The sequence below is a fragment of the Rattus norvegicus genome, chromosome 6 (genome assembly GCF_021556685.1).
Source record: "Rattus norvegicus strain SHRSP/BbbUtx chromosome 6, alternate assembly SHRSP_T2T, whole genome shotgun sequence".
NCBI classification, from domain to species: Eukaryota; Metazoa; Chordata; class Mammalia; order Rodentia; family Muridae; genus Rattus; species Rattus norvegicus.
This window is the reverse complement of record NC_141539.1, coordinates 37,319,509-37,344,178: the sequence shown is the minus strand read 5'-3', so window position 1 is coordinate 37,344,178 and position 24,670 is coordinate 37,319,509. Positions and strand designations below refer to the sequence as shown.

The following is a 24,670-nucleotide window of genomic DNA, read 5'->3' as shown; positions in this document are numbered from 1 at the left end:
TCTCTCCGTGCTAATGTGCCAATGTTTGCTTGTTTTGAAGCTAACAATTTTTGATCATAATTAAATAAATATTATAATTTATAATATTCTTTTCCAATTTTAAATTATAAAGCAGCAATTTTAAACATTATTTAGCATCTGTATTGTCTAAATTTTACTTAACAGGTACACATTATTTTAATTTTAAAAATACAGTACTTATTTTAAAAAAGGAATAAAATCATGCACTGGAACCAAAAGATCATCTATAAACTATAAAGTTATGAACAAGATAAACTGGTATTGTTTATCTACCTGAATACACTAATGTTCAGAGAGTATTCAGAAGAGTTCACATAATCATAACCACAATCATCTTAAAACAGAAAACAATTACATCTGATATGATGGTGAGTGGCCATAGTACAGTTAAAAATAAATTAATCAAAACTAGCCTTGAATGTCATCTAAGATCATTCATAAAGTACAGGTTTGCGTGTTGAAATCTGTATACTATTGTCTAAAAGAATCAGGAATATTTAATCATAAAGAATACAAAGGTTACTGTATCTTTAAGTCAGGAAGAGCGGCTTGCAAGAACCGGAAGTGAAGCAAGCACTAGAGCCCCTACCTCCCTCAAACAACCAAGGGGAAAAGCCCCACAGCAGAAGACATAAGCCTGACGTCTGTAGGAACTTTAAATTATGCATTCTCTCACTTTAGGAAAGTAGATGTCTGAGAATTCTTACGGGTCAAATGCACATGCTTGCAATACCACAGTAACATCCTTCCCCTAACACACCATCTAGCACATCACCACACAGAAGCCCAGCTCTCCCTTCCCCAACTTATAAAAATGTGGGCCCTGGGTCTAAAGACACAGCAGAGGCTTTTGCTTGTGACCTGAGAATGCCAACAGGCTTCCTAGAAACACCAGTACCTGTTGGCTGTCAATCTTAAAGGTGTTAACAAGTACATACCCTGTGGTGCAGTGAGAATCTTCTTGTCCTTGGGAGTCAAGCAAAACCCAGCATGCGAGATGATCCATACTGGGAAGTGGCCCTTCACCAAAGAGTACAAGGCCTTTGCAAATGGCACGTAGAAGGGGGAAAGGCCTGGGTTACCTAGGAAAAGGAAAGACTAGATTTGAAAGAGCAACAGACTTATGTAAGGTGATGTACAGGCCGGAAAAGATGGCTCAGAGTTTCCTCACACCATTCTCTCCGAATCTAGTAACATTCACATTTACACTCTGGTATCACAAGAAAGATCTTCAAGCCAGAAATCAAAGCACCCTTATGTGATTTAAATCACCCTTATGTGGCTTCCGACTGTTACCCAGATAAAGCCCCGAACCACTAATACTGTCTTTATGGCATTTCAAGATCATCTCAGTTATTAAGCTGTACCAGAGTAAACCCAAAACAAAACAACAACAAAACAAACTAACAAACTCATGCCAGTCAAATCAGTGTGGCAATCTTAGAAAACTTAGGGGAGTCGACTCAGTGTTATCTTGTCATCTGCAAGTATTTGTAGTATGTGTGTAGGATCACTGACTGAAATATACACTACATGTGATTTATTGTATGTATATGGAATGCATTTTTGATGTGGGTTAGGGACAGAGAAACAGAATAATGAATATGGTATACCCACGGGGTGAAAGACAATGAAGTAGGGTACCTAGCCTGTACTCGTCATCTGCCCACAGTCTTTATTGTTTATACTCCTTGCCGTAGATGTCTCCTTATTTCTTCACTCTGTCATGTGTCTCTACTCTGGCTGAACAAGGTCTGTGACAATGGTATTTGAATTGGCATAGATAGGCAGCACAGCGAAGTGCTTAAGAATGCAGGCGGTCTGGGCTGCAGCCTGGCTTTCCCTATGGACTTTAAGCTTTGGAAGTTATTTACTCTTTGTATGTTTTGACTTCTCATCCATGAAATGGTATAATGTACAAATGTACACAATGCTAAGTGAACTTATGGATGTCTGGCATATTTTAACATTACTTTAAACATGGTAATAGCTATGTAGGTGTTAACTGTTCCACTTGCACGGCCTTGTCTACCTATCATGGTACTCTGATGTTTCATTGTTCATATTGTTATCATGCTCCTGTAGTATCCTGGATGAAAGCTTTACGTTCTGAGCACCTTACAGTGGTGCTAACTGGCAACTGCGCCAAGTAACGTGAAAACTCTCCCCAGGTCAGCGATGTGCTCTTTGGGCAGCTTGCTGGCCACTGTGCAGTTGCAGGGGAGGGGAGGGAAAAGGAGACTCGCAGAAGGCAGGCACCCACGCTGTCTGCGAGTATCTGCCTCATCTTTATAAATGGAAGCCTTCAGAATGGGGATGCTGCTGAGCATAAGTAGAAAACAGCTCTCAACATCTCCCCACCTAAGAGCCAGTTGCATAAGGCCACTAACTCTAACACACATCCCCCGCTCATCTGAAGCGTCTTCTGATCCAACACTAAACTTCTGCAGGAACTTGTTTTGGAATCAAACTATTCAATTTATTTATTTTGTCATTTTGTCCTTTGCTAAAACATTACATCTTATACACCTCCACACACACACACACACACACACACACACACACACACACACACACACCGTACAGGTGTGCATGCTCATATTTTAGTAATTGGTAGAGCAAATCTTTTCTCTTTATTTAAAACTTTCTAGGCTGGTCTCCAATTTTAGTTCCATTTTATAAAAAAATCTTCTTGGAGATCCTGATTGAAATTATATTTAATTTACACATTACTTTATTATTGTTGTTGTTATTTTTTAGTTTTTTGAGACAGGGTTTCTATGTAGTCCTGCCTGTCCTGGAACTCTCTGTGTAGATCAGGATGACCTTGAACTCAGAGATCTGTTGGCCTCTGCTTCTCCAGTGCTGGGACTAAAGGTGTGTGCCACCGCTGCCTCACTTACACATTACTTTACAAGGAATTTACTGAGTGTAGCCTCCCAGGAGCGTGTTCTATCCCAAGATCACATTTTTTTTCCATATTTTACATCATACTTTTAATTTTTACATTTAAAATGTGACAACCAATCCCCAAACCATTAAATATTAATTCACAGTATGATTTTAATGACCATGGAGAATTCCAATTCATAAGCACACCATATTATTTCACTGTTCTGTTCTATGAGGCAATTAGATTTTTCTTGTTTTTGAATGCATGTATATGTATGTGAGCATATGTGTGTGTGTGTAATGAGAAAAGTAATATGAGCTTGTACAGAAGGAGGAACATGGTGTTAAGTATATCAGTACCATTAATATACAGGTCAGAAGTTTCTCAAATGTGCTCCAATTATCCCTCCCTCTCTCATTAAGCTTCTCAACAACCCACACTTGTGACAATCTTTCATCAGTCTCACAGAAGTGCCCAAGATCACATTTTTATGCCACTTAACCAACATATGTTAGAATTATCACTTGCTAATCCTTTGAACACAGTAAGATCATATCTGAAGTTAGTGCTTTTCAAGTTCTCACTTAGTCTTCATCTTATGTAGCTGTGAGAACAAACAGGTTGTGTAACTTTTGAGACAAAGTCAAGTCATCTGAGAAGAGGGAATCTCAACTGAGAAAATGCTCCCACCAGAGTGGCCTGTGGGCAAGCCTGTGCTGCTTTTTCTTGATTGATGATTGATGTGGGAGAGCCCAGCTCCCTGTGGGTGGTAGCACCCCTGGGCTGGTGATTCTGGGTGCTGTAAGGAAGCAGGCTGAGCAAGCAAAGGGGGCAAGACAGTACGCAGCTCTCCTCATGGCCCCTGCCCTAATTTTCCCGAATGATGGAAGATCAAATAAACCCTTTCCTCCCCAGTTTGTTTTGGCCATGGTGTTTTACCACAGCAGTATAAACTAACCATTAGCAAACAGTAGCTGCTAGAATTATTACAAACAATGCTAAGCAAACACTAAAGTTACTAACCACATGATTTAGGCGTAACAGTTCCAATGACAGGTTATATAAAAACCACTCCTGGAGTATAAGATAATGAAACACCATAGAAAGGCCTTTCCTGCCTGTCTCAAGTTCATCCTCTTATTGATTATAGGATCTTAATTAATTCTTCTTACTTTAATATACTATTTTATTATCATCAAGTAAACTGCCAACTGCATTGTGCTCAGTTTCTCCATTCCAGGTGTATAGCACCCACTGTGTATTATTTTAACCATTACAATTTGCATTGGGAACTCACTGCTTGGAAATCACTGCGCCATACACAGGCATTCAAGGAGTCCATAGGGTTTATACAGTAAGAGAGAATTCATGAGTGTGAGAACGACTACAAAAACAAAAAACAAACAAACAACAACAACAACAAAACAAACAAACAAACAAACAAAAAAACCCCAGGATGCTGTGATCGGCATTAGTATGACTTAAAAAACAAACAACAAACCCAAGGTCTGAGGAAGTGACTTTTCTGAGGCCCAGAAGGTAAGACAAGGGCAATGAAGAAATGAAGAGCTTAGTGATTAAAGCAGCACAAGTTCCCCACCCTTAGCTCTTCCTGCTACATTCGACATCATCATGATCAACGGGCGCTGATGGATGCCGAAGCTGGATGCCACAGGGTTGAGGAGGAGGAATAAACTAGTCAGTACCTTGGGGACCACAGTAAGAAACTTGCCTTTTAGTCTAAGAAACATAGGTGGCAGTTCAGAGTTAAGGAATGATCAGGTTTCAATCATTTTTTATATTAGAATAATTAGAAAATATGATTTTAGGAATATACATGAGATAGGCAACTTCCCATAAAGATACAAAGCACCACAGCTTATTCAAGAAGAATTCAATAATCTAGATGGTGCCACTATGAACTAAAGAAAGTCAGGCTTAAGGATTAAAGATCTCATGAACAAATCCAGGCTTACATGGCTTCACTGTTTAATGCTGTCAAATATTTGAAGGGGAAAAATACTATCAAGTATATAGGTATTCTTCAAGATAACATACAAGAAAGTAATAGTTATTAATCTGTTCTATGAGGTCTGTCTATATTACCTTCATACCAAAACCAGATTCGACTTCTAGAAAAACAGAACTATGGGTCAGTATTCCAATAAACACATATGAAAAATTTGGAACTAAAGGGTAGCAAATTAGATCTGTTAAGATGTTTTAAAAAGTACATTATGACCAAGTAGGGTTGATTATAGGATGACAGGATTCATTTAACATTTAAAAATTAATTTTACTTATCATGCTTATAAACAGAATGAGTCACATACTCATCTTAGAGTAAAAATGGATCTTACAGTCTGTCGAGTGTATTTAGTAAAATAGGTACAATTTGAAACATACTGAACATGAAACACTGAATCAGAATTCCTACACTCTATATAGTCTTTACACCTAGTGATGTTAGCGTCTTTCCATTAATGTCTATTTGTCTATGTATTTATCCTTTCTCCCCTTCAAGACAGGGTTTCTCACACTCTAGCACATCCTGGCCTGGTACTTACCTCGAATCAAGGGCTGTGCTCAAACTCAAAGCAATCCTCTTGCCTCAGCCTGCCAAGTGCTGGGATCACAGTCACGCATCACCATGCCAACCTTTTCTCCACCACTTGTGTCTACCTCTGCACACAGAAAGGTTCTCTCCATCTCAGCTGCTGTGGTTCTGGGATCCACTTGCCACTGTCTTTATATTTCACTACATCTATCTCAGAGGACTGGGCAGCTCTGATCTCCTTACCCATTCTCTTAGCTACCATTTCCTGAAGACAAAGGATCTATACAACCACAAATGGATGGCGCTTAGAGAGCAACACTCAGGGCAACACAAGGAGGCTGCTGAAGATAGCGTGCCCGGAGAGCCACGAACCTCCAGATGCCTTCTCCTGCAAACACGTACCCCAACTTTCATGACAGTCTATGTAGATGAACTACACAATGTAGGTAATGGAGTTCTGCCAACTAAGGAGCAGAACAAGCCTAGGCCTCGCAGGAATCTGACAGAAATGACTGAGGCTACAGAGGAACGAACACATCGGAAACTCTTCGTGCCACAAGGGAAGAGACCATGGAACCAGGAATGTGTCACGCTTCCTTCTGTCTGCGGTGCGCCAGCCAACAGCTTCCTCTACTTCCTCAGCACACAGGAAGCATGGCTTCCCAGTGGGCGCTCTGCCCCTTGAACCTTTCCAGTAGAGCTCTCACTGTCATGAAACACCTCACACACCTCAATGACAGCAGTGGTTTTTTGTCTTTGCAGCATACGCAGAAGAAACGATGAGTAAAGGGAGTTCCCTAGTGGGGTGCTCAGCAGGCTGGCTACCTCACTCAGCTACGTCACAGACCTTTAGACTTTGCCCATGCCGTCCTAACCCTTCTCAGTCACTCATACAGTCCCTGAGAAACTGGTGCTTGAGTGACACTCCTCTTGTTGTGCACATGTTAAGTGGTTGCAAAATCCAGCTGGATTGAGTCACCACCTCTGCCCCATAATTCACCAGTTATCAAATCCCAAAGAACTTATTTGGATTAAGTTTAAGCAACAAATCCCCCTCTTAAGAATTACTGTGCTACCCTAGATTTTCTGCATCAGAAATCAGTGGCAGGGCAAAGGAACCTGTCTCTCAGGAGCTAATTCTCATCCCGGCACTAACTGTAAGAAGTACAAGCTTAGGTCCTTTCATCAGCTGGAAATGGCTAACATTCGAAGCACCCCAACTCTGAGGACTACAGAGAACCTTAGGCCCTTTTAGACCTTACTCTCAATATATCTGCTATTCCATTGCTAAAGAATTCATATACCTTTTTTTGGAAGTTAATTCCTTTCACTCAGTATACCAGCTACTCTATGGTCCTCAGTCTGTTTCCTCACCCTCCACGATGGTCACTCTCAGAGAGCAACTTCAGCCCTTCATAGGAGACAGCCATGGGGCCGGACAGGGACTATTTCAGTTTCCTCTTGAATCCTTTCATTTTGTCCATCTTAGCTGCCAAATTTCCCTCTTTCCAGTTTCAGGAACGCACTGCTTCCAGTCCACAGTCATGAGTCTATTATTTTCTATACCCCATCTTCACCAAACCTCTGCTACATGGAGTAGCACCCCCTATGCCGATAACCTCAAACTCTCATTAGATAGAGAATGTCTATTTTTCATTTTAATACATGCTATGAGACTGATTTTCAAGAATTATCTTAAACCCTTCAAGATTCTAAGTTTGCTTCCAGAAAAGGTTAAGCTAAAGAGAGACGCTGGGTTGGAACTGTTAACCCAGCTGAGCACTGAAATTCTCAACTCCTTTCCTCTGAAAGGGGCTCTGAACATTAGCAATGGGCTCCCACTTTTCACACAGGAAGCTGGAGGAAGATTCCTTTCCAGAAAACAGAAAAACTGAAGAATGAGCTACAGATCCCGAAACACCAGAAACTCCTAATGAAATGCTATGCTGTACCCCACAATGAGGCTTGCCCACAGAGCCCATCCTGCTTTGCCAAGGTCTGTTAAGACTTCAGCACAGGTTGCCATGGATCTTGGGGTTCTTAGTCCTAGGAAAATTGCAGTAGCTGATCACTCTCGGCGTGTGGACAAACCCTACCTCTGTTTGTAATGGTGCCAACTAGTTTTTCCTATCTTCACCTTGAAAATGAACGGTAGTAACATATTTGAGGGGAAAAAGCCCACTAATGGGAACCTGCAGAAAAAGTAATAGAGTAGAAAACAAATGCAGAGACCAAAGAAAGTGATATTGTTCCTATGAATCAGGAGACCACAGCAAGAGTAAAGAGGAGAAAAGAGCTTGGACTTCATGTATATAAAGCTGGGAGTGGTGCTGTACACCTGTGAGGCTAGCACTTGTGAGGACGAAGCAGGATGATGTCAGTTTGAGGCCACCTTAAGTCACAGACCAAATCAACGGCTTAGTGGTAGTGCTTGATAGTCATGTACAAGGTCTTAGGCATCAGAGTCTTTGGCTTAAAAGGCCCACTAAAATCCCAAATCAGTGTAGAAAATGCCAGCCATACCAGAGTGCTTCATTTAAAATTCTAAATTCTTAGAACAAAAAAGAATGTCTCAAAGACATGAACTGTGTGGGGGAAACGTCACATACAAAATATAAGTGATCAGAATGACATACATAAACAACTGCAAACCTGGAGGGGTGGGGGTAGGGATTACTGTCTCTGAATTCCAAGGATAAATTATTTTCCAGCCAGAAGTCCAAGACAGTGTCTCTTTTTCCTTCCATATGTTTTCAGTGGCTTTGCACACACTCAGCCCACCGTGCCACACCCCCAGTCTACACAACTCTTGTATAGGGTACATTATTTACAAGATCACTCCTCTGCATTTCTCAGGAAATAACTGGAAGCACTTCACCAACAGCAGGAAATATCAAGAGTGCAGCATGAGATCTAGCCTGTCAGAGAGTAACAAGAACTGGAAGGAGGGCAGCCGAGCAGGAGCCTGGAGCACAGTCAGTGCAGGCCGGGTGCGAAGGACAGCACACTAGGACCACAGCCCCAAGAGCAAAAGGAACCATCCCTGAAACAAGACCTTAGGACTTCTCCCTTCTAGGAAAATGTTAGGATAAGGGAGTGACTGGAGCATGGGAAACTAAGGAGGAGAGACACACATTACCTCAGTGAAGGCAAGCAAAGAGGAAAGGAAATGCACTCAAAATACACTATAGGTTTCACAGGAGACAATACAATTATTGTGCAGTCCTATGTAGTCACAGAACTGTAAAAGCTCTAAACACTGATCTGATTAAAAACAAAAAAATTGGAAGGAGGGGTGTGTGACTACGAGAGGAAGTGTACTCTCCATCTGGGTGGAAGTGAACAGGTAACAGCTGATAGAACAATGAACAGAAAGGTAAGCATTGATTTAGAAATGCAGACCAATACCTAGCAGACGTTGGTCAGCACGTATGTGACTTAATTATTAAGGGAGGGCATGAAGTCAGGAGGGGATGGGGAGGCGAGAGATCTGGGAGGATCTGGGGGAGGAGAATATAATAAAAATGCATTGTATAAAATTCTCAAAGAACTAATAAACCTATTACATTTAAAAAGATTAGTGTGGGGTCCGTGAGAAGGCTCAGTGGGTAGACTTGCTTGCCACCAAGGCTGACACCCTGAGTTTGATTCCTGGGACCCATGTGGTGGAAGGAGAGAACTGACTCTTCCGACCTCCATGATTGCAGCATGTACTAAAGTCCCCCCACCCCCCAACTCCCAATGTAGCACAAGAACAGAAGGAAATGTGAATTAATGCCAGGAGCATATGACAATAAAAGTGTTTCTGAGGATTTGTCAGGACTTCAAAAAGCTAATTTAAATGTCAGTTCAATGAGGTTTCTTTCCTCTCCTAGTAAAACAACAAAATAAAATTCTATGAAGGCAAATTTGAAGAAACAGAAAAAAGTACCTTGGATAAGAAAACAGTGAGCAGGGGCGAGTCCTAGACAAGGCGTTCTATGAACAGGAAAATACACAGAGCTAACTGCACAGAGGGAGAGGACACAGACTCAGCTGCAGAAGAATCTGTTTTATGTGGAAACAGCCCTGCAGACCAGGAGGGCAACGGCAGCCTTACTCATCCAAAGAATAGAGCGAAGCACGTAATGAACCACCTAAGGCAAAAGGGAAGAGAACAGGGCTTCCAGCTCCAAAGATTATCAACAAAAGAAAGCATGCGAAAGGGGAGAGCTGTTTGTCACTCTTAAGGAAAAGAGTTTGACCAGTTTCGTGATGATGAAAATATCTGACAACCATGTTAATGTGAAACATAAAGTAAAATACAACTCAAAAGAGTCTTGCCATGGTGACAAGTAGAACACAGGGTCACAGCTTACTGCTTGCAACCAACCAGATACCTCTGACCGTGACAGAGCAAAGTCACACCCAACCCAGATGAAAACCCAAGAAGAAAAACTCCATCTACGCACACAAGCATCTTTAAAAAGGTGGGAAGAAGTTATTTAAGGCTTCAACTTTGATAACGCTATAAATATAAAAAGACATTTACAAGGCAAATTACAAAACTGCGCATGTGGTACCTTCTCCACAAAACAAGGGATCTCTACATAATAGCTAATCTAAACGATATAATGTAGAGAAAACTAAACACACACCCAGAGAAGTAGCCGTGATTATTATCGGTAGTAATTTTATTTGTCCCACAGTTACTCTGAAACCAGAGGCTTTGAGAATCTGACTTTTCGACTTACCGGGAATGACGAAGATAAGATGTTTTGGCTTGCTGACACCTTGTTTATCAAAGAGGTTAGTCCAGGGCCCACATTTAATGATCTGGGTTTCAACTCCACCACAGAGAAAGAATTCCTCATGCACAGGGACTCCATCCTCAACTTCTGAGGCCATTTCTAAATAAAAGGGTGGAAGGGGGTGAGAAACAAAGTACAGAGCCAGCAGGAGGCAGGTGTGGGGCTACACAGCTGTAGGCTCCGCTCTGGGAGGTGGAGATATGAGTTCAAGGTTAGCTTCTCAGCTACACAGGGTCTGAGGCTAGTGTGGATTACAGGAGGCCCTCTCTCAACCCCCCACCCCCACAAAAGGCAGTAATTTAGAAAACCATAAGCCAAAGACAGTATTGAAGAATAAAAAGGGGAAAGTTAAAAAAAAATGTAGAAGAAAATGCCACAGGGCATGTCAGAGATACCATGACTACTCAACCTTTTGCATTAAAAGACTGGAAGACAAATAAGGGGTTCCCATGAAACATGCAGTCACATGGTCAAGCACAAAAAGACCAGAAAGGAGCAGAAATCAAAGTCAGATTAGCATTCTCATTCCCCTGTCTCCAGCTGGGAGTCACAGTGCCCTCTGATGACATCTACCTCCCTAGTCTGGAGGTCTCTGATGACCTGGGCCTCACCTGACACCGGCCCTCTCCCTTCACCTGGCAATGGTTGGTGAAAGGCTCAGCTCTCCGGGATGGAAGGCCACTGAGCTCCTTTATGTTCAGTCTAGTCATCCTCTTCTTTAAAACTTCCGTAAGCACATTGTTTTGTGTGAGGTAAAACACTACGTCATTGAATTATGAAAGAGGTAGGCGGACAATAGCAGCATGAACAATCCTCTGACCGACTTCATACATACAAGCTGGTGACCCTGAATTACTTACGTAATTCCTCCACTGACTTTCTGTTCTGTCTGTGGGCACTAAGTCTTTTTAAAAAAATTATTATTATTATATTTACTTACTTTACCTCCTGTGCACTGCCCCCCTCCTGGTCACCCCCCCCACTCCCTATTCCATCCCTCTCCCCCTTCTTCTATGAGTGGGTGGGGCTCCCCTGGGTATCCCCCTGACCCTGGCACATCAAGTCTCCGTGAGGCTAGGTGTATTCTCTCCCACTGAGGCCAGACAAGGCAATCAATCCTTGACACTATTAATGATCCTCTGTTCTGCTTGCAGACAGCGGGGCACTAAGTCTTAACACTTCAAAACTCTATCCTTCTAATCCAGTGGCTCACAACCTTCCTAATGCTGCGACCTCATGTTGTGGTGACACCCAACCATAACATTGTTTCAATGCTACTTCACAACTGTAATTTTGCTACTGTTATGAACAGTAATATAAATATCCAATATACAGGCTATCTGATATGTGGCCCCTGTGGAAGACTGGAAATCACTGTTCTAGCCCCTTCACACCAACCTGCCCCCTCGGTTTATCCTGTCCTTTCCTTAGTGCCCACTGTTCTTCTGCTCCTGTCACTCTGCTCACAATTTTGTTTTGTTTTCTCTGGAGCTGAGGACCGAACCCAGGGCCTTGCGCTTGCTAGGCAAGTGCTCTACTACTGAGCTAAATCTCCAACCCCTTCTGCTCACATTTTTATCTCTCAGTTACTTCTGGAATGCTTTTCCCTCCACTGTCAATAACCAATTGATTGCCTGCCACCTCCCAATTCTAGCCTCATTCTCATTCTGGCATTCACAGCTCTGACCCAGGCTTTTTTTCTTTTGTGGGGGGAGGCCGTGTTGAGCTCTTGGAGGAAGAGATTGGAGAGCCCCAGTGGAGGCTTCCTTGCAGGCTCTTGCCAGCTTGCAGTTCCTCCCCCTGTACTATTAGCTGTGAGATCCCCCAACTGCAGCTGCTTTCCAACTGGAGAAGACTTTGTCAGCAAAAGAAACATAGCAATCACTGGGGCCTTTCTCCACTGGTAGGACGAAGAACTCCCAGAATGGAGTGACTGGAGGACCCACAATAAAGTTTCAAAAGGTCAAGAGTGCCCAGAGTAGAAAACACTGCTCTAGTGCTGTGTCTACAGAGTGCCACTTACGCCAGCACTGGGCTGCCACTGGGCTTTCTCCAGCTCTCCTCACAGGAGCAACACCCAAGTGGCTGCTCCATCGGCCTTCCTCTAGATAGCTGGTTGCTTGGTCTTTGTTCTCTACAGTGGCCTGAAATGCTTGTCCCAAGCTGTACACAGGGACGCTCTAGGTTGCTGCAGAGGGAGGTCTCTTCATTTAATGTGTGCTCTAATTTCCTCTGGACTTATCTATGGAACTCAACTCACTCGTGCCATGAGACCACACTGTCTAGGCTTCAGACCTGCAGCACCCTCCCCAGTCTTGGTTCACAGTGACTGGACACTAGCTTTGGCCTGGGCAAACCAGCAGGGCTGCAAGTACAACACCAGTGAGCTTTGAACATCAATTCTATCCTTCCTTACATAGTTTTCTCCAGCTCTGGAGTAATTTTTTAGAGTTTCCTTTATAAACTAGTGTTGCAGCTTTTCTCCTATCAGAGCTTAATGGCCCTTTATGTTACACTCACCATTTGTGAATATAACACAACGTGTGGCTTCTGTCTCCTGATTTAATTAGGACTTACATATCCCTCCCGAGATGATGTGTGCCCTCTGTGAATATTTCCTACGTTAGACTCAGCTCAATTGTGCTTCCCACGAAGCCTCCATCAGCATCCAAGGAAATCTCTTGCTTCATATTACCTGCTGTCATCTTTTAAAGAAAATGATGGTATGTGTTTGGTGTATATATGCATGTATGTAGGTGTATGTGCCTATGCGCATGCATGCAGAAGCCAGAGGGGAACACCTAGGGCTTTCCCGTATTGCTTTTTTGCCTTGTTCCCTTGAGATGGTCTGCCGCTGAGCATGAAGCTCACTATTTGGCTGTGCTGCCCAGTCAAGCAGCTCCAGGGAACCTCCTGTCTCTATCCCCCTATGCTAGGAATATAGGCACTCTGGCCATGCCTGACTTATGTGGATGCTGGGGATTTGAACCCAGATCCTCATCCTTGCATAGCAAACTTTCTCATTTCCCTAGCTGACAGTCATTTTCTCAAGTGGACATTGGTTAGGTAGCCAGCTAAGCTTAAAACTTAGTGCAAGCACTTGATATCTTTCCCTGGACTGAGCATCTTAATTAAGGCTAATACAGTACCAGGCAGGATGCAGTGAAATGGGAAGTTCCACACATCTGAGAGCCATCTGATAGCATGGGCGATACCTATAAAAAGCAATCACTTTGCCTCCGTTTGAAAAATTGATTCTAAAACAAAAATTACAAAATATATTTCTGTAAGGCTGATGTAAAGAATGTGGTTTATAATACCCAACGTGCTGAGGAACCCAGGCGGTCAATCGTGGAGTTAAGTGAATTGTGATAAAGCATTGTATAGACAGTCGATTATACAATGTCTAGTATAGGGAAAGATAAGCTATAGTTCGGTATCCTGACCACACACGCTCCCTCAAGGCAGCTTTGCTAATTTCAAGTTTCCCTTTTTCCCTAACATTTCTATTTCACTGCTCTCGTCTTAGGATCTGTTGTCCCTTTATTCCCTTTGTTTATGTCTGTATTACTTTTACTGTCATTTCTGTGAATTTAGGTAGGAAGAAGAAATAAACACAAACATTCAAAATTTCATGTTTAACCAAAAGTCTTAATTGGGTTTTCTTAAGCACGAATGAAAAGCTATGGAAGTGGGAACCATCCCTGACACCAAATGACTAAGGCGGCGAAGTGTCAGCTTTTATACAGACTTACTTTAGTTCACCAGTAAACGCCACGGTAGTCTCATCTCAGGAGCTACCATAGCTCAGTAAGTGCATTTGTGAAGGCTTCCTGACACTTACAATGCAGTGGAAACAAAATTAGTCAGAGCTTTACACAAAATGTTAAATTTGGACACTGACTGCAAAGCTCCTGGCCACACTTAACACTTCACCTGCAGGAAATGAACAGGTTGCCTAAGTTGCACAAATTGAATCACACTTGGCTTTCATCCAGTCTGACTCCTGAAGCAGCCATTAAACGTATCTGCCTCTGAACTACTTAATTACAAGTAAATGACACCTTGTGAGTTTGACTACACTTGAGATTTATGAGAGTTCAAGTAGATGAAAACGTTCAAGCACAGTCTATAGAAACTGGAAAACAAAATGGCAAGTGCAATCCTAAAAACAGTTCGAGCAGAGCAGGGCCGAGACGTGTGCAGTCCCCATGCATGCTCGTTCCCACAGGAGCCTTCCCTTCCCTTCCTTCCCTCCCCTCGTCTGTCTTATTCTCACTAAGCTGTGAAGAAGGAAAGAAAATCTTACCTAAGAGGTAGTTGGGTTCTTTGAGTGACAAAAGGCACTGTGGGACAATTATATGTTGCCGAAGAGTGACAGTCTCACCTTCAGCCTCAGCCTATGAGCAGGCTTAGATTAAATCAATTTGATAAGCATCGAGAATCAGGCTGGATGAGAACCAAAACCAAACCAAGTGTGATTACAATGTAAGCAACTTAGAAAAACCTGTTTTTCTAAGGACAGGCGCTTATGTGTACTAATGATTTTAGAATTTTGAATTTTATGTAGCAGTATAATTTTTCCAATTTAATCTTATACAAAAAATAAGTAAAACAGAAAACCAGCATTTATTTGATCAGTATGAATCTTAGATGATCAAACCAATAATTTCATTACATTTATTGTAATATTTATTATGCAAAAATCTAAACTCCATTGTATGAAGCCAATGAGAACAATAAAGTCCAACTGCTGAACAAAAATATTCAAAGCTGAGAGTATATGTGTATTATTCGGTTTCAGTATCCAAATGACTCTGTATTTCTTCAATCATGCAGGAATAGCCATAACTTTTAAAAAAGCTTGATTGCTTTTAGGATGTTCTGAGAGCCTCCAATCACGTTAAACATCAAAAAGACACAAGGGGTTTTTTTTGCTATCCCCCTTCTTTCGGTATGTATGTCTTCACCTGTTGAGCACACATATGGCAGACAGAGGTCAACTTTAGGTATCTCTGTCTACTGTTTTCCAGATCCTCAGTGTTTTCACTGAGCAGTTGAACTGACTGCTGGCCAGCAACCTTTCAGGACCAATATGTCCCTTCCTGTTCTTGCTATGCTGATGTTTCAATAGAGGTTTTAAGTGAGAACTTGGGATCCAAACTCAGGTCCTTCTGCTTGCACAGCAAACACTTTATGCACTGAATTCCCTCACTCTGCAAGACTTAATTATTAACTATATCTAATAATAACTTGTATTACTTATTACACACATCTGGTGGCTAAGAGACTTCTAAAACTTCCTCAAAAGCCAATTTTTATGCACATTGTCAAACAATACCACTTATTGTCTCACCCTGAAACACAGCAGTGTACGTTCTGTATCCCAATTATTGAATAGAAATTGATTTGTGTGGTTCCTGGGTATCAGTATTTAACCTGGTTGTAAAATATTTGACAACTGGGCATGTACAGATAGACTTTTTCAAGGTTTGTGGCAGACAAAGTTTGTTTCATATGGAAAGACAATATGTGAAGGAAATATGAAAAATGGCAGAAGCTGTATTCAATCACCAATATGCTGGCTATCTATGTGTATTAAACAACAGAGCTGAGCCTGGCAGTTGGTTCTCATTAGAGGCCTGCTGGAGATTGAACCCAGGGCCTTGTACATACTAGGCAAGTGTTCTGCTACTGAATGATGTTACCAGCCATTCAAGGTTTGTTTTTAAATTTAAAATTTAGTGAATCTAATTTTGCAATAGCAGGCTGGCTTGCTTCCAAAAAATCTTCCACTGATGACAATTAGAAAAACCAGGGAAGGGCTGGAGAGATGGCTCAGTGGTTAGGAGCACTGACTACCCTTAAAGAGGTCCTGAGTTCAATTCTCAGCAACCACATGGTGAATCACAACCATCTGTAATAGGATCTGATGCCCTCTTCTGGTGTGTCTGAAGACAGTGACAGTGTACTTATATACATAAAATAAATAAATAAATCTTTAAAGAAAGAAAAAGAAAAGCCAGGGAAAAGCTTTTCCTGTTTGCTAACGAAACAAAACAAAACAAACCCAAAAAACAAGAACAACAAAAACAAAACAGAAAAACAAAAAAACCCTGGCACTATAAAAAGAACTGCACAAGAATATGTAACAAATTTGTATAAAAGAAAAAAAATGTAACACATGAGTAAGAAGAAAGCAGGGAATTGATATAAAAATATCAAATATATAGAATATAGAGCATGTCCACAGACCTTCTCTCTTTACTATCTCTGTTCCTCAGACTGAATCCTTTAGGCTTTTCTCTAGCACTGCGATAGATCAGTAGCTGCAGGCTCCTTTCGCCACGGCCCACATCTCTTGTGGATCCCATGGACCCACAAGGAGGCCCTCCTGATCTTCCTCCCCTCACACACACTAGTTGCTGCATCACAGCCTCCAACATCAGCAGGCATTTCCTGTGAAGACAACAGCTGAGCAGGCTGGTAGAACAGGCAACACAGTCTAAATTACACTCTTTGAAAATACAGAAAAGAAACAGAAACCAAGGAACAAAACACCCACCCAACAAAGACAAGTCTAGAAATCAGCACCTAGACCTATATTCACTCCAAACGCAGATGCCTAGGTGCCACTTCTAAGAAACAAGCTGGTATAGCCATTTTAATATCTAACAAAACAGACTTAAATACATAATTAACAAAAGAAAAATTCACCAAGATGATATTTCAATTCTTGACATGTATGCCCTAAACACAAGGGCACCCACTTTTGTAAATGAAACACTTCTACAGCTTAAATCACTTATTGACTCTCATACACTGATAGTGGAGACTTTATCTCTCACATATCCTATTTCAACAATGAACACCACCCAGCCAAAAACTAAACAGAGAAATATTGGGGCTAACATGTTATAAACCAAATGGACCTAACAGGTATTTACAGATCATTTCATCCCAACACAAAAGAATACACCCTCTTCTCAGTACCTCACAAACATTCTGAAATTGAGCATACACTACAACACAAACCAAGTCTCAACAGATACATGAAAAATGAAATAACTTCATATCTCCTACCAGACCACTAAATATTAAAGCTGGATATCAGAAACACCACAGAAACAACAGCAATTTTACAAACTCATGGAAATTGAACAACTCTCTACTGAATGAAAACTGAGTCAAGACAGAAATTAAGAAAGAAATTAAAGACTTTCTAGAAGTCTACACAGCAGAGCCAAACTTATGGTACAAAATGAAAGTGGTGCTAAAAGGAAGTACATAGCACAAAGTGCCTACATGAAAAGACTGGAGAGAGCTCAGATGGTTTTAGCACAGAATTCTAATAGATTTTCAACGAAGAGTTAACGCCAATACTCTTCAAATAATTCCACATAATAGAAACAGAAGGAGCACTGCTTAATTCATTTTATGAGGCTACAATATCCTGATACCCAAACCACATAAAGACCCATCAAAGAAAGAGAATTACAGACCGGTTTCCCTTACGAACATAGATGCAAAAATACTCAATAAAATATTTACAAACTGAATCCAAGATCACAACAAAAAGATCGTCCACCATGATCAAGGAGGCTTCATCTCAAAGACGCAGGGATGGTTCAATACATGAAAATCTGTCAATGTAATCCACCATATAAACAAAGTCAAAGGAAAAAAAAATATGATCATCTCATTAGATGAAGAAAAGGCTTTTGACAAAATCCCTTCATGGTAAAAATCCTGGAGATATTTGGGGTACAAGGGACAAAGCTAAACATAATAAAGACAATTTACAGATTTACAGCAAGCCTACAGTCAACATCAAATTATATGGAGAGAAATCCAAAGCAATTTCACTAAATTGAGAAATAAGACAAGGTTGTTCACTCCCTCCATATCTATTCAATATAGTACTTGAAGTTTTAGATAGAACAGTAAGACAACTACTGGGGATCAGTGGAATACAAATTGAAAGGAAGAAGTCAAAGTATCATTATTTGTAATATGATAGTATATGCATAAATGACTCAAAAAATTCCACTAGGGAACTCCTACAGCTGATAAACACTTTCAGCAAAGTGGCTGGATACAAGATTAACACAAAACAAAGCAAAGCAAAGCAAAACAAACCAACAAAAATAAACACCACCAAACTAAAAGAAGACAATCCCTTCCCACCCCCAAAACAGTAGACCTCTTATTTTTCTATCTAGAAATGGCAAATGGACTGAGGAAGAAATCAGAGGAAACATCCTTCACAGTAGCCTTGAATAATATAAAATATTATGGGTAACTCTAACCAAGAAGTGAAATACTTGTATGATTAAAACTTCAAGTTTTTGAAGAAAGAAACTGAAGAAGATATTAGAATATTGAAAGACCTCCTACTCATGGATTGGTGGAACGGTCACCTTACCAATTACCTACAGATTCAACATAATTCCAGTCAAATTTCTTTATAGACTCCAACACATTTCTTTATAGACTTCGAAAGGGCATTTTTCAACTTCATATGGAAAAACAAACAAGCAAACAAAAAACCCAGGATAGCTTAGAAAAAAATCCCGAACAATAAAAAAACTGCTGGAGGGATCACCAACCCTGACTTCAAGCTGCACTGCAGAGCTACAGTAATAAAATCCACATGATACTGGCATAAAAACAGACACATTGATCAATGGAACAGAATGGAAGACCCAGACACAAACCCAAACACATATAGATACCTGATTTTTGACAAAGAAGCCAAAATTATACAATGGAGAAAAAGCAAGCATCTTCAACGCATGGTGCTGGTCAAACTGGATGTCTGCATGTTGAAAACAAGGAAAAAGGAAAATGTAAAAAAAAAAAAAAAAAAAAAAACCAAAAAAACTCCAGCTAATAGGGATGGAGGTAAGGTCTTTCAAACAAACAACATGGGCTAACTAGATTTCAATATGGAAACACAGAGTACCTCATAGAATTCAAAAGGGAAGAGCACATTAAGGCTTCCAAGCAATGAGTGTTTACATTATAACGTATCTTTTAATCTTTGGACAGTCAAAGGTTATTTAAACAAGATATAATGTACCCTAACCACAACGGAAACAAGTTTTAAGATGGATTCTTTAGATTAAGAACTTGCGTTCATTGGAAGAGCTTGAAGGGGCTCGAGACCCCATATGTACAACAATGCCAAGCAACCAGAGCTTCCAGGGACTAAGCCACTACCTAAAGACTATACATGGACTGACCCTGGGCTCTGACCCCATAGGTAGCAATGAATATCCTAGTAAGAGCACCAGTGGAAGGGGAAGCCCTGGGTCCTGCTAAGACTGAACCCCCAGTGAACTAGATTGTTGGGCGGAGGGCGGCAATGGGGGGAGGATGGGGAGGGGAACACCCATAAAGAAGGGGAGGGGGAGGGATTAGGGGGATGTTTGCCCGGAAACCGGGAAAGGGAATAACACTCGAAATGTAAATAAGAAATACTCAAGTTAGTAAAAAAAAAAAAAAAAAGAACTTGCGTTCATCATTAGACACTGATAGAGGATAGTCAGAAGATAGGAGAAGAGGCACACACATATGTCGTGTTCTGGATTTAAGACTATTGTTAGAATACTCTCCAGCAACATATTTAAATCCTGAATGCTACTTATGTGTCATTATGCATATTTGTGTGTGTGAATGTAGGTTTAGTTTAGTGTTTTCCTCTCATTCTCTTAATTTCTCTGTATACTATCTATCTGAACATATAATTACTTTTTTTGTGAGGCTAGAGGTTGAACCCAGGACTTTGTATATGTTAGGTAACTGCTCTATCACTGAGCTATGTCTTCAGTCCATACTTCTTGTGAGTAGCATCTTACATACAAAATAGATTTCAACAACATGCACATATCGAGAATATGTAAAGAACTTCTACGACTAAGAGAGAGACGATCCAATTAAAATACAGACAAAATACCAGAAGGGTTTTATAAAAGGAGAAGAGTCATAACCAGACTGCTAATAACCACAAGGGTTTTCTAGAAGAGTCAAAGAACACCAACATGGAAACTATCATCTGGGTATGTTGGTGCATACCCATAATCCAAGAATTTGGGAGGCCAAGGCAGGAATGTCATGAGTTTGAAACCAGCCAGGGCTACTTGGTATATAAAATGGTCTCAAAAAACAAACAAACAAGCAAATCCCTCAAACCAAACATCCAGCTGTTGTGGTTCATGCCTATTTTCCTAGCACTGGGGAGGTAGGAGAAAGGTCACAAACAAGTTCAGGGTCTGTCTGGCTTATAGAAGATCTGTCTCAAAAAACAATCCAAAAAAAAAAAAAAAAACCTCTATAAAGTGTAATGCTGATCAAAAGGGACAGATTTGCCGAAACACACACACACACACACACACACACACACACACACACACACACTGTAGACCAGTGCTAGGATTCTCCTACTCCATACTATGACAGCCCTGAATATCAGGTTAAGTATTTGGGAAACCAGTAATTCCAGAATTATCTTCCAAGAGACATGCACTCACAGCTGTTACAATAAAAAAAACAAACAAACAAAAAAAGTGGCTGGAGAGATAGCTCAGTGGTTAAAAGCACTGACTGCTCTTCCAGAGGTCCTGAGTTCAATTCTCAGCAACCACATGGTGGCTCACAACCATCTGTAATGGGCATCCGATGCCCTCTTCTGGTGTGTCTGAAGACAGCAACAGTGTACTCAAATACATGACATAAATAAATAGTTAAAAAAATAAAAAGTTCCTAGAAAACACAGGAACATTTCCTAGAAATTTCATTTATTCTTGCTACATGGCACATCATCATAAAACTTAATGCCTGAAGATAATATGTTATAGCCTCACAGGTTGTGTGGGTTAGAAATTTGTAAAGAGCACAGCCAAGTCGGTCTTGGAATAACCCAGAGTAGAGTTAGATAAGGAAAGTTCAACAGCTGGCTTTGACTTGTTCACTGGGACACACAGGCATACCATACAATATTTCAGAAAGTGACTTGACATTTTGCCCATGATGATCTTACCAGTCTCTCCTACTAATGCCCAAACTTCTTCATCAAAGTAGTTTAGAAAAATGTTGAAGGCACCAGGAATTTAACAGTTTCCCAAAGTAAGAAAGAGCTTGATCAAAGCATTCTTTTAAGAGGGCAGCAAAACTCAGAAAAATGTAAGAGCACACTAAAGTTCAGAAGCTACCATAAGTACTATATAAGAAACAAGAACAAGGAATTTAAAAATAATAATTGAACGAACAAAACTTTTGAAGTGGATCAACTGCAGAGTAGAATCAACAAAGAATGAGATGAGAGAACCTGGAGAGATCCACAAAATTTACAAACCTGAATTAGTGGGAAACAGTCTAAAAAACTAGTAGCCCGGACACAATGCCAAATGACCTATAATTCATTCAATCAGAGTTTCAGAGAAGACAACGTGGGACTAAAACACACGTTTAAAGAAAAGTGTATCTGGAAACTTCAAATTTGAGAAGGACACAAATCTCCTGATTCAAGAAGCTGAGCAACGCTTAAGCTGGAGAAATGCATACTATACTATTACAAGCCATGCATTTTGGAAAACCAAAAATAAAGAAAAAAATGTTAAAAGCAGAGAGAAACAACACATTATCTGCAAGGGTAAAGGTAATTTTAATATCAGCTGATTTCTTTGGACGAGGGACAGTGTCGACCACAGGTGCCTGTGGAGTTCCAGCGCAGACTTTGATTCATTTCTAGCAGGCTGGCTGCCAGCTCACAGGCTTATTCTTTTCCTGGGAGCCTCTGGCGGCTTGGCCACAGGTGTGGTGAGTGTAGTACCATCGTGTTCCGCACAGCCCAGCTCTGCGGCTGTGCATCCGGGTGATGGCAGCTCCGCTATCCTGACACCGTCCCACGCGCGGCCCGTGTACCCTTCCTCAGACAAACCACACTCAGTGCTGGCAGCATCATCTCACCTGCCCATCCACAAAGTATCGGGGTCGTCCGCGGACCTCTTGTCAAAGCTTCACCAGGACCGGAAGTCCCGCCTGTAGCGACGTCACAACACCGCGCCGCGCCGGTCCCGGAAGTTGGGACCCTTAGAATGCTTTGCGTGCGAGCATCTCGAGTGTGAGAGTTTTGGTGGCAACTTGCTGGGTAGGTGGTTTATAGGCAGCGAGATTGCTGGGAACACATAGAGCGTTTCCAGTATTTCACCTGAATTTTACCCGCTTTCAGTTCTTTGTCGTTTTGGTAAACGAGTTTTTCCCCTTCTCGGACGTCCTTTCATTTTTTTTTTTCTCTTTCTACATTTGCTCACTTCTCCTTACTTCCACCACCAGTTGTTTTTCTTTCCTGATTCATGAACACAGGAAAGTTGACTCTCAGTTAACCTTAGCGTTAGTATTACGCTCCAGACACTCTGCTATTTAGGATAATGCGACCGTTACAGAGGTATTTCCAACTTACTACAAACTTCAAGATGGTACATTGTAGGCAATCAGTGTATTTCTGTACTCCCAAATATTGTAGCCAATATGGCAGTCTTATTGCTAGAAGAAGCATGTAATAGAAATTGTATCTAAGACAATGGGTAATTATGTCCACTTCCATATATTTAAATGTTATTGGAAAAAAAGATAAATCTCAAGTCTACACTGACAACCTAGAACTCACCATGAGCTTGTCAGTCGCGACTAGTCAGCCCATGAAATAACTCCACTTGAAAGACAAATAGGCAAGATAAAGGTTAGTGTAGTCCATCCAGAACTGTTGATTTGGAACTCCATTAGTTATATATAGATGCACCCCAATATAAAATAAAGATAGGACCTGAAACAGTTTGGAGCTGAGACAATTATTTAAAGTCATCTTTGGACATCTATTTTATCACTCTTTAATCCAAAGGCAGCTGGAGGGAGGGAGGGAGGGGAGGGATGGATGACATGTGAGAATCTGTGGCCAAGGAGTTTTAGGAAAGACAAAAAATGACTTTTGGAGTGAACACTTCATTACTTGTGTGAGGTTCTCTGAAACTTTATACTTGGCAAGGTGATGGCACCATTCAAGATGGCATCTGTGCCAACAGCCTGTGTCCTGGAGTAGTTGTTGCTGCCTACTGTCTACCCATTTTCTTGTGAAGGGCACATAAGAAAGCAAGAACTTTTCTTGTTTATTTCTAGTATTCTTGTTACTAGAATACAGTGTCCCATGTCAAGGTTGTAGAGGGACAACGGCCACACTGAGATTTTCTTTTTTATTTTAATTCTGAATACCTAAGGGAAGAATTTATGATTGACCCAGCTTGGATCCAGTGTCAATAATTGTCCCATCACCAATGGCAAGTGCTAATGGCCATGTTGTTCCTCTGTCAGCTTAAGTGAGGGGTCCTGGTGAATGGAGCAGACATTCCATACAGGAGCCTACTAGAAGCATAGGTGGCCATAAAATTAGGTCATTGTATATTGGTTTTAGTGATATATTTTTACCTTTTACATAAAAAGACTAGAATCCCATTATTCTTTCATACATTATTGACTACTTATTAACATTTCAAGCAGTCCTCAAGGCTAGGGTTACAAGAGAATCCAAAGATAAAGTTCTGGATATTATAAACAATTTGAAGAAATTAATATATATTGATAATATAAGAGAAAGTAAAAGTATGTTTCAAAATGTTTTGTAGAGAAAAAAAGGTGTAGAGTTGGTTATGTGGGGAAGACCTAGGAGGGGTGGGGAAGTGGAACTATGGGCATAATATATTGCATAAAAATTTATTTTTAATAAAAAGTTGATAATATATATTCTTTGAAAAATTGGCTCACTTTTGATCTAGCTCACTAAGCATCAATAAATAAGTTGAAATATAGAGATATTGGATTATTTAAGTTTTTATAATATATAAACCTTGTTTTCTTTTAAAAATGATTTACTTATTTTATGTATGTAAATACTCTATCTGCACACTAGAAGAGGACATCAGTTCACATTATAGATGGTTGTGAGCCACCATGTGGTTGCTGGGAATTCAAATCAGGACCTCTGGAAGAACAGCCAGTGCTCGTAACTGACTAGCCATCTCTCCAGCCCTGTCTTCTTTATCTTAATTTAATCTTTTTGTTTTTCTGAGAATTTCACATGTGAATGGTGTGTTGACACCATTTTCTTCCTTCTTTCCCTCCCTTCTCCCGTGCCCTTCTCAGTTTTATGATTTCTTTTGTAATTATTTCTACCCCCCACTATCTCTTGCTCTCACACAGGAAAAACCTATTGAGCCCACGTAATGTTTCCCTTACATACATGTATTTAAGGTTATCAAGGGACTTGTCCCTGAAGGAGACTGGATTTCCCTCCCTCATTAGCCATTGGCTATTTGTAACTCTTTATTTAGCTTGTGAGGCCTTTCATCTTGATAT

The 24,670-nt window shown here is 40.8% G+C and overlaps 1 protein-coding gene across 6 annotated transcripts in view; it reads right to left on the bottom strand.

The window, feature by feature from the left end:
* Positions 1-22,310, bottom strand: part of Ldah (lipid droplet associated hydrolase) — an 84,573-nt gene extending 62,263 nt beyond the window's left edge. For 2 of the 6 annotated variants that reach the window (XM_087553116.1, XM_087553113.1), the window contains exons 1-3: positions 10,873-10,992; positions 10,205-10,360; positions 960-1,103 (exon numbers count right to left, since the gene is read on the bottom strand). In XM_087553116.1, the coding sequence (XP_087409242.1) occupies positions 960-1,103; positions 10,205-10,358 (298 nt within the window). In that variant the 5' untranslated portion in view covers positions 10,359-10,360; positions 10,873-10,992. Of the gene's footprint in view, positions 1-959; positions 1,104-10,204; positions 10,361-10,872; positions 10,993-18,996; positions 19,080-22,231 lie in introns of those variants that run through there. The other 4 variants (NM_001394269.1, XM_087553115.1, NM_001014075.2 and 1 more) reach the window with 4 other exon arrangements.
* Between the last annotated feature and the right edge of the window lie 2,360 nt (positions 22,311-24,670).